This window comes from Lagopus muta, chromosome 4 (assembly GCF_023343835.1).
Source record: "Lagopus muta isolate bLagMut1 chromosome 4, bLagMut1 primary, whole genome shotgun sequence".
Lineage (NCBI taxonomy): Eukaryota > Metazoa > Chordata > Aves > Galliformes > Phasianidae > Lagopus > Lagopus muta.
In genome coordinates, this window is record NC_064436.1 from 62,937,237 (window position 1) to 62,947,590 (window position 10,354).

Consider the following 10,354-nt stretch of genomic DNA (forward strand, 5'->3'; position numbering starts at 1 on the left):
GTTGTTGTTGTTGTTGTTGTTGTTGTTGTTTGTTTTGTTTTTTGTTTTGAGGAAGCATATTTATTTATAATTTATAGTTGTAAAAAGCATTCTGTTTTTAAAGAGGGAGAATGCAATATATTTTCCTAGAATATAAGATGAATTCATGCAGTATTCCATAAATGAGTTTTTAATGTAATAAAATATGCTGTGATCATATGATGGAGAAGGTGGCCAGTGGGTACAAAGTGTGTTGTACACAGATCAAATGGTGGTGGCAGCTGCTCAGAAACAAGCAGGTTGGGTTCTTTGCTAGTAGAAAGGACACCAGGGTGTTTGCTCTGAAGTGATAACAGAAGGGCTGTGTGTCCTGGGGCCTTTTATGGTACTGCCTTTATCCCTCTGCCAGCGGTGACCTTGCAGTCTGCACAGGGAGAAGGTTATTGGGAAGTTCTCAAGCTCTGGTGTGGGTCCAGACAGTCAGATAATAAACTGACCAAGGCGTTTGGGACTGGGAGTGGGCAGCATGAGTCATATAGGGATTAAACATTTGTATTTGAAAATAGAAGAAAATTACCTTTCAGTTAACCTACTTAAAGCGTATCCCAACTAGGTCAGGGCCATGTTGCTCCCAGAGACTTAATTTGAAACATAGAAATGTGATATCTTTATGCAGTTTGTGTGTCTGGGATCTTGCTTCCAGTCCCAACACATTTACTTTGTATTTGCCAGCAGTTTCCCATATATACACAGTAAATTGTCTTCTTTGTTTTGATAAGGATTTGTGTGTGTTCCTGTATTTATCAGTATATAAATGTGATAGAACATAAGTCCCTGCTTTCCCTAAAGAAAGGTGAATATTTTAATGTGTCTGTGTCCTGAAGTTTTACAGGCAAGCTAACAAAACAGGTTGTATTCCTGTTCTAGGAACAAGCATGAGGCATTCAGAAATGAAAAGGTTTTCTCAAGGAAAATCAGAAAACATTAGGAAGCTGTTCTCTAGGAAAATACTTTTCTGTAGCATCCCACTGCTCTCTGCAGCCATACATTCATTTTCACTCCCCATTCCTCTCCTGCTCATACAGAACTGCCCTGCTCACAGCCACCTGCTTATAACTCCAGCCATAATCCATGTGCTGTGCCAGCCAGTACAAGTAACTGCTGGTGCCAAATGCTGTTAGCATCTGTTTGCTGCACAACAACACGGTCTTAATCCTCGATCCCTTCCCATCCCATAACTTTCTAGCCCGCCCACTTCTGTCTATGAGCAGCTCCTTGCTGCTCTCCAACCAGCAGCACGAGCACAGTTCAGTAATTTATGGTCCCGAAGCTCGAGTTCTTGTTCACGTTGCTGTATGAAGTCACAGAGTCAAGAAAACCTGCCCGTGCTACAGTGTGTGCAGAACCTAATCACCATCAGCCCAGAATTAGCTGTCAACCCTAGCTGAATGCTTCCATTTTTCTTTTGTCCTCTGCATGCCCGTGGCTGTGCTATTATTTATAGTGATGACCAGCAACACTTGCTAAATGAAAGAAGTTAAATTGTTGCACAGTTCAGTGGCCAAACAAGTTCTGTCTATATAACTTCTCACTTTTTCCTTTTTTAGCATCCCTGCTTCCATTGCACGAGAGAAGAATTTAGTGTAAAGTTTTCTAAAATAAGGCACTGTTTTATAATCAGCTGAGCACATTCAATTATGCATGCAACACTACGAGATTTCCAACTGTACAGTTTTGAGGTAGCATTGCAGTAATTCAGTGTGACTTCTGTTTTAAAAACTTGCCCGTGATCTCTTATCTTTTCGAATACCATCTCTCTCTGTCAGCACAGTGTGGAACTTGAGACTTCATTGCAGAGGAGATAACACCCCATAACTACCATGCAGCACCAGCTCATTTGTCTCCACAGTGACATAATTGAGATTTCGATTAGGTTTGAATTTTCTTCACCCTCAAAATACGCATTTTAGTGTTCTGCTGGCATGTGGTATAGATCTACAGTGTCAACTTGATTCTAGTTTTTAGAATCTATGTCAAGAATGTTATTAGAGAAATACTTGTTCTAAATGTGTGTTATTATAATACGTAATTTTTACATAATCGCAATCTTTAGGCTTCAGAATATGTTTTATTCTCTGTTCTGAAGACTAGATTAAAAAAAGAAAAAAAGAAAAAGAGGGGAGGGGTGCAAAGGAAGAACAGAACATTCTGGGAGAAATCCAGAAGTTGGCTGTTCTGGTTGTTGGTAGCTGTTACAAAGGACTCCCAGTGATGGTTAGTTAGCCCACGGAATGAGTTGCTGATCACACACCTGTCCAGAGAAGATACAGCATGTTGTGGTCAGGATTGTGTTCTATCAGAGCTCTGCAGGGACAAAGTGCCAAGCTGTGCCCCCAGCTCCCTCGCTTTGTGCAGAGTTTCCATCCTAAGGAAGCCGTTTGAGAAAGCTGCTCTTGAAGCTAGCCAGCCTGTACCTCTGTTTTCTCCCTCACCTCCCCCCGCCCCAATTTTCATCAAATAATATTCTTGAAGCAGAAAATTATTTTTAATTGAAAAATTTCAAGCCAGCTGTAATCAACACTGAATCTACTGAGCAAGGGAAAAGATTTCTGTGGTACAATTGCCTCCAAGGAATCTTACATAAAAGTTGGAGTCTACCCAGAATGATATGTGGAAAATTGAATGTCATAAGGGACAAAAAGGTTTGTTTCACCATGGAAGCCGAAGTGAGAGGTGAAGTTGTGTCACCCCAAATCTTAGCTTTTTGTACTTAAAACTGAATTTACCATGGACCACAATTCCTGCATTCATTGAGAGAACTGCAGCAAGGCAGCCTGACCTTTCTTGCAGCTGTGAGGACAATGCACGTTGATGGCTACAGAGGTATGACTTTCACAGGCTGCAGGAACAGCCCTCCTAAGGATGGTTGGTAAACGTGTACTCGGGGTTATGCATGATGTGCTCTGAAGTCTATTATGCATCAATCTGGAAGGAACTTCCAGATGGAGTTCTGCATGAGGGGTATTTGGTAAAAACAGAAGATGAGGGATCCTCTGAGCTGTCAGGCACTGCAGTAAGCTTATGGCTCTGCAGGGAGTCAGGGTATGCTTACTTTCTAATGTGTTTGTTTTCTTTCAGTCTATCAGATTTGATAGATGAAGGCAACTTGCAGTCTCCAACACCTCTGGGGATATTTTCTGCCCATCTCACCCAGTCTCTTGTGTCTCAGTGTCACAGTGCACTTGTGCTTTCTGTAAGAGCTCAGTGTCACTTCTGAGCTGTGGCTCTACGGTGTCAGAACTTGGATTTGGATAGTATATGCTCATAGAGAGTTAGGTTCAGTTTTTAATTCTGATCTTTCAGTCTTCAGAGTTGCTGCTGCCAAAATGCACTGAGCTCTCACTGAGGCATGCACTGCAGTGCATCCTGATGCTGCTTCAGTCAGCGCTGCTGATGGATCCAGGTGCAGGCTCTCTTCACCTGCTTTGAGACACAAACGTTACCCTTCTTTTGGTCAGGTTACATATGGCTGCAGCAGTTTTGTAGCAGGCATTTAAGCAAAATAAATTCATGTGGGCTTTTTGACACTGTTTCTAGTGTCTGAATTTTGTCATGATTGTGTTTTTCTTCTTAAAGTTCCACCGCTTTGGATTTATATCAGATTTTAACTTCTGTAGCATAGAATGAACTTTTTTAGCCACTGAGGTTGCAGAGACATGTAAAGGTGAATTCTGAAAACTACAGTATAAAATGAAACAAAAGACCATGAAGTTTCTCACTTTATTGGCTGTCATAATGAAAGACTTCTGAATAGTTTGGAGTTGGAAATGCCATTTCTCTTTTTCTTGAAATGTCTTCTTTAGTTTTCACACCATTTCATCTCGAGTTGTTTTTTTCCTTTCTCTAAACTTACTCTTCTTCATTAAAATACTCATTTCACTTCTTTTCTCTGCCTTTTTCCTGTACATGCTTTTCATGTTTTCTTCTAAAATTCATTTCTCTACTCTGTCTCGTTAATCCCTTCCCTCCCTCCCTCCTCCTCTTTGATGTTTCTGCCTTGGTCTTTAGCTGTTTCCCAACAGATTTCTTAGCTCTTATTGCCTGATAAAGCAGAGGGCCAATTAGCCCACAAGCGAACCTTTCCTCCAAGCCTGCTGCAAGTCCCTGAAGCACAGGCAGGCAGGGCTTCTGAGACTGGATGCTTCCATCTGCTGCTGTGTGCAGAGCAGCAGAGCTCAAAGAAGGACTGTAATGGTAAAAGCCTTTGGGTGCATTGCTGCTGCCCTGCTCCCGGCCTGTCTGTGGGATAATGCTGGAGGTTTAAGCTACTCACACTGAAGCTTCATACCCTCGTGAGGCTGCTCTTCTGAGAATATTTCCAAAACCTGTTCTATAAAAAGCCTGATGACTCAGTCCTTAATGTATATAAGTCAGAATGCTGCTCCCAAGGTTGAGTGAGATAAAGCTTGTGACAGGACCTAGGGATGCGGGTTCCATCACCACTGGGGCTTGTGTGATCTTTCCCAGCCTCATCTTCCTGTGAGTGCTGGAAGGTCCAGGCTGGGCTTCATTCCTGAGCAAGGGCAGTACCTCAAAATGAAGCTTCTGTCTCTATCCAGCATAAAGAGCATTCCATACTTTATATTGAATGGAAGTCACGTGTGGAAGCAAATGCACAGGGCTGATGACCCCCAGAGGTTCCTATTTCACCATGGTATGAGTGTATGGTTTGGGTGAGGCATTTCTGTACTGATTCTCCCCACACAGAGTGGTGACTGAAAGCAGACAACACATGCATGGCATTTTAAATGTTACATGCCTTTATGTAACAAAGTGTTACTATTTGGGGTGTGCTGCAGTGCGGCTGACTTTGGTGCAAGGAATTTGGGCATCAGGAGGGCACTGGAACCCAGAAGCAAAGGGGCACAGTGCTGGTTGCATGGTTCTAAGTGCTTCGGTGCGCCGAGTCTCTGTCTGGGGGCAGGTGTCTCAGGCTGCCCAGAGAGTTGTGGGTGCCCCATCCCTGGACGTGGCTCAAGGCTGGGTTGGATGGGCCCTGGGCAGCCTGAGCTGATGAAGGTAGCCAGCCCATGGCATTGGTTGGGTCTGGGTGGGCTTTAAGGCTCCTTCCAACCCAAACCATGCTATGACATTGTGTCCTTGGACTGTTCTGCTGGTGCATTCATTCTGGAGAGGTGAGTTGGCCAAACTGAGACCAGTTTTAAAGTAAAAGGTGTTTCCCTAGTCTGGGAGAACATGCTGCAGGGAGAGTTACATCTTTCTGTACACTGAGTGCCAGTGACATGTCATTTTTAATATTTTATGTTACGCGGTTATTAAAACAAGGTATTCAGATGAATTCATCCGACAGTCAAGTAATTGTGTAACTATGGATTATGTGACTATTGTGAGTTTATAAGGTCACTACCAAAAAACTTCTGTTTCTGATATGTCTTTTTTGGCGATTTTCCCTTTTATGTAGCTCTGGGGATAGTTGAATCCATGTAAAGTCACTTAAAACAACTTTTTCACCAGTGCATATCAGGGGCAGCAACAGAACAAAGCAAACAACACGAAACCTGAATGGTCAGCTCCTCCTGATAGGAAAGCTGGCTTCTGCTGATGAGCTCCAGAGTTGCATTAGTTTGATGTGGGAAAAGGAGGAGTTATGGGAGAGGATGCTCCATACTGTCCTGATGCAACCTATACAAAAAGGATCTGTTTTTTGTGGTTTTTCCAATGTAAGTGATAGGAAGTTTTCAAAGTCGGCATCACAGACTGATTTCAGGGGTGATTTTCACTGGGTGAGTTATGTGCAGTAGCTGGGCAAGCTGCAGAGAGAAGAGGAAAATCCTTTGGTTTCACTGACATCACTGCTTCGACTTAAGCAGGCAGTGCCACCTCTTCCTGCTGCCGTGGGAAGGCATGGCTTTTAAAAGGGATTTTGTGACCTTACTTCCCCACAAAACTGCTCTGGTGTTCCCAGGGATAAGGTGAAGGCTGTTATGTGCAGTCCTCAAAATCCTTCAGAATCTGAAGTTGTGTTCAGATGTCTTTCTGCCTGTTTTTTTGAACATTTTTCTGCATTGGTATGCTTATCTTTTAATTATCTTTAGTTTTAATTTCACACATGTTGCTATATGACAAAGACTGGTCAGTTACATTTGGCCGATGGAAATAGTGGAATGAGCTGAATTTTCATGTAATCATCTTCCTTCTTCCTGTAGCCACTGTCCACTTGATCTCCACATTAAGTGCACCATATAGTTTGTTGTTTGATTATGTGCTCCTCGGGGCAGGGATTTTGCTTGTCAGCTTATAAATCAGCAGTCACTTGGGCCACATACTGTAAATAGTGCTTGGAGGGAAGTTCCAGGTGGGTAAATACGCCCAGCAGTTTGCATTCCACTGTGCCCATGGATTCCTTCTGGATAGAACTTGGCTTGCCCTTGATTAGACTTTTATTAACCTAATTAAGCAATCGGCTCCATCATTTCTACACTCATAATTTTAGTCTCCCAGAGGTCACGTCAGCCTGTCACAGACAGAAGCAGCTCAACAGAAGCAAGCCCAATACTTTCTGCTTTGCCAAAAACAAATCATTTCACTGCTTGGCTTCTGTGAGAGGTTATAGAGCTCCCAGGAAAAATAAACATTCGAGACATGCTGTTAGGGATAATGCTTGAGTTCTTTTTCTGGTGTCTTGTATGTGTGATTTTCAGTATTTGCTTCATTGCTGGTAAGGCAACCAGCCAGAAGGAGTTCTGATAATTTACCAGCAAATAACTGGGCTCTGAGCTGATTATCTGCTTGCCTAATTGTAGGAAGAGCAGCCAGCTTTCCTGTCGCAGTGGCTGAAGGGGCTGGGGATGGTCAGAGCCCTCAGCATGTTTTGCTCATCCTGGAGGTGACTGCCTCAGAGCAGCCCTCCCTGATTCCTCAGCCTACCCACCTGCCTGCTCACACAGCGCTTGGAGAGACCTAGATGAAAGCTGCTGTCTTTATGTTTTTATCCTCCACGCTCCCTGGAGGACCTGGCAGCTGCATGCTTGGTGCTATTCCCTTTTGATTTATTTCCCCTTCTGTTGCTGTGCTTCTGACAGATCCTCCTGACTGGGTTCCAGATGAAGTCTGCAGTTACTGCACTGCCTGCAAGGCTCCATTCACGGTCATCCGCAGGAAGCACCACTGCAGGAGCTGTGGCAAGGTAATAACTGTCAGATGCAGGGGAACGCACTGAGAGCCACATGCTCACGCCCAAGAATTTCAAGCGATGAGTGTTTGCGTTTGTTGACTGTTCAGCTACGTGGGATGGCTGCTGTGTGTAGGTGAGGTCAGCTTTTCCTCACTCCGTTCTCCAAGGAACTCAAGTGCAATCTCCTCTTGTTTTCCAGATCTTCTGTTCCCGCTGCTCCTCCCACTCTGCGCCATTACCTCGTTATGGTCAGATGAAGCCTGTCCGCGTTTGCACTCACTGTTACATGTTCCATGTCACTCCTTTCTACAGTGACAAAGCCGGTATCTGACGTATTAAAGTACTGCTGTGTCCATGGAGTCTGACACGGACCGATGCATTTGAGCTAAGCCAAGAGTTAATGTGAAAGAGGAACCGGGTGAGGGTGTGTAAGCTTTGACATCCGTTGTTATAAATTTTGTACAGACAGTTTTTACTGCATTTTACTAAGCTGCTAAAGGGAAGGATGAAGCGTCTGTAGCTCTAAGGCTGCAGTACAGTCTTCCATAAATTTATAACATTAATGTTACGATGCCATATGCAGAACAAATGCACTGCGTGGAAAGAAATAGGGCTCAGAGAACCGAACAAGCGTTGCTGCTTATCTGTCATGCTAAGCTCAGAGCAGGTGGTTAACTAGTTCCTCACAGCAGAGCAGCCCCAGAGCTTGGACATGGAATGTGCTCACTAACTCCAGCATGGCTGTGGGCATCAGCCCTCTCCCTCCCGTTGTGGTTTAACTTTCCCAGCACTGGGGGATTTGTACCTATGACAGGATTCATTAAAGCAAAATACTTTGAATCCATTTTCAGTATTTCTAAAAGCAAAACTTTCTTTGAATCGCAGGATTCACACTGGAGATCCTGAGGCAATACATTTCTGTTGCCTTTCACTTACTGAGCAGAGTAATAACTCCAAGTTGTCTTCTAAAAATTAAGATTTACGACTCCTAGTTCCATATTGTTTATAATCAGCATCACTTATGCTAAATTCTGGTAACAGAATTATGACAGAGCTTTGATTTCTGTATCAGCACCTAAAACTTAATGAAACAAACTTCAGAGGAAATGATTACCAAATGCATGAATTAATATTGAAATGCATACTTTTGGAAGAGCTTAGCAGCAGAATTCAGTATTGTGACAAATGATTTATCCCATGCAAGTTTTTAAAATGATTTTTAAAGGCAAACTTGATATATTGGAAAGGTCCTACAATGGTCAACCAGAGAAGGGTTCGTGTTGTCCATATTTGGCAGAGTAACCATGTAAAATACTGCATACTGCTACTTCACTCATGCTAACAAATTGGAAGTCGTTTGTATTTGTTTGAAACACCAGGAATTCATTCCTGTTTGCACTTGGAAAGAAGTAAGATTCACATGGATTCCTGCTATGATCTTGCACAAACTATTACAGTGGGAGCTCCCTGAGCGCTGAGTTTCAAAGCCGTCTGGACAAGCTTTGAGTTAGCCACATTAAAAGTAAGGCTCTGTGCGCTGTGGTTACAGAGGAAGGGAGATCAAGAGCTCTTTGCTTATCCCCTTTCCTGACATGCAGTGTTACACGGTGTGTTTCATAACGATAACTTCAACAAAGAGATGAGGGAAGTTGTTTGCAGTGTCATGCTCAAGAACTCATCATTCCAAGTGACAAAACAAAACTGGCTGGAGTGATTTTCTTTGGTTTTAGTTTACCTTGTGGACATTCCCTTCATTATGTGGTTTTATGTTAAGCATTAATGAGCCATCGAAAGCTATCACAGTTTGGCACTGCTGTCATTTTAAATCAGGTGAAGCAGCTTCACCTGGCTGATGCGTCACACACAAGCTATAAGATGCTGTTTGTAACCAATGCCAGCTGTAATCTGTTATCCTCACCTTATTTATATTTTTCCTGGTTTCTTCTCCCTGAAATTCCTCCAATGGAATCCTCGAGTGGGAGTGTCAGCACTCAGCAGGGCTGCAGCAGTGCGGGGTGGGCGGGCGCGCGGTGCAAGCAATGGTACTTATTCAGGCTTAAATCTCAGGCTTCACATTGCAATGATTATTGCAGTTTTATTTTTAGAAAGAAAAAAAAACCAACAAATTTAATGCTTCTTTTATAGGATAAAAATACAAAAACTTCAGTTGTGTAATAAATATGCACAAAAAGTTGCTTCTGTGAGAACGAAAAACTTATTTAATGGACTGGATATTTATTCAAGCTTGTTTTTATTTTGTAAATGCTGTAATTCAGAATCATTTCCATAAATATGATATTTAAAGATCTCAGACACTATAGTTTCTTATGTAAATACAGACTCCTATTTCTCTTACTGAAAAGCACAATGACTATATCAATACTAATATACATTTGCCTCAAGGAAGACTTTCATCTTGTAATCTCTTCAGATAATTAAAATGTCAGGACTTTCTACTTCCCTGTGCTGGATTGCGCTTTCATTTCTGGGTCTGTTGGTGTGCAGTGACAGCTGCCAGACTGTCGAGGAAACTGTCCTTAATTATTTCTCACTTTGCTCACTTTGCAAATACCATGAAGGAAAAGAGCTGATGCAGAGGGATGGCAGTGCCAGCACCAGCCTGTCCACCTGCCTGATGGAACTGCACTGGGTTTGGGATTCTTTTCTTTTCCCATAGGATTCAGTGCGAGGCTTTGGGATGCCATTTCCCTGCAGAAATGTTACAGCTCTGTATTGTTGGGATGTTTGCTTCAGTGCTGCTACAGCAGGAAAAATGAATGGGATGTCTGCACGCAGGCTTAGGATTGCAGTTGAATTAATGTGTATATATTTATGGACAAATAATGCTTTATAAATAAGTGAAGAGTAGAGCTTCCTCAAAGGAAATTCATGAAGTTCATGTTGCTGCAGCACTTGTCAGAAGAAAAGGCCCAGCGCTGTGTTGCACTGTGGTTTTCCCTTCCTGTTGGGGTGCTACATAGGCAGAGATACAAGGTAAGGTGTGAGCGACGTGACCACCATTCACCTGCTGGCTGCCCTGGCCATGAGAGGAGCTTTGGCAGAGAGTCTCTGCTTTGTGTGGGAGATGAAGGACTGAAGAGGTCACAAGGCAGTACAGGGAGGAGGGAGTTGGGGGAAGCGATGTGTGAGGGAAACAACCTCTCAGCTTTGGCTGATCTG

General features: G+C 43.1%; 1 protein-coding gene across 4 annotated transcripts in view; it reads left to right on the top strand.

Annotated features, from left to right (window-relative positions):
• The window catches only part of ZFYVE28 (zinc finger FYVE-type containing 28), a 147,238-nt gene extending 137,603 nt beyond the window's left edge, over window positions 1-9,635 (top strand). For all 4 annotated transcript variants that reach the window (XM_048942542.1, XM_048942544.1, XM_048942545.1 and 1 more), the window contains 2 exons: window positions 7,083-7,186; window positions 7,374-9,635. In XM_048942542.1, coding sequence (XP_048798499.1) covers window positions 7,083-7,186; window positions 7,374-7,505 — 236 coding nt within the window. In that variant the 3' untranslated portion in view covers window positions 7,506-9,635. The remainder of the gene's footprint in view (window positions 1-7,082; window positions 7,187-7,373) is intronic.
• Window positions 9,636-10,354: the final 719 nt, after the last annotated feature.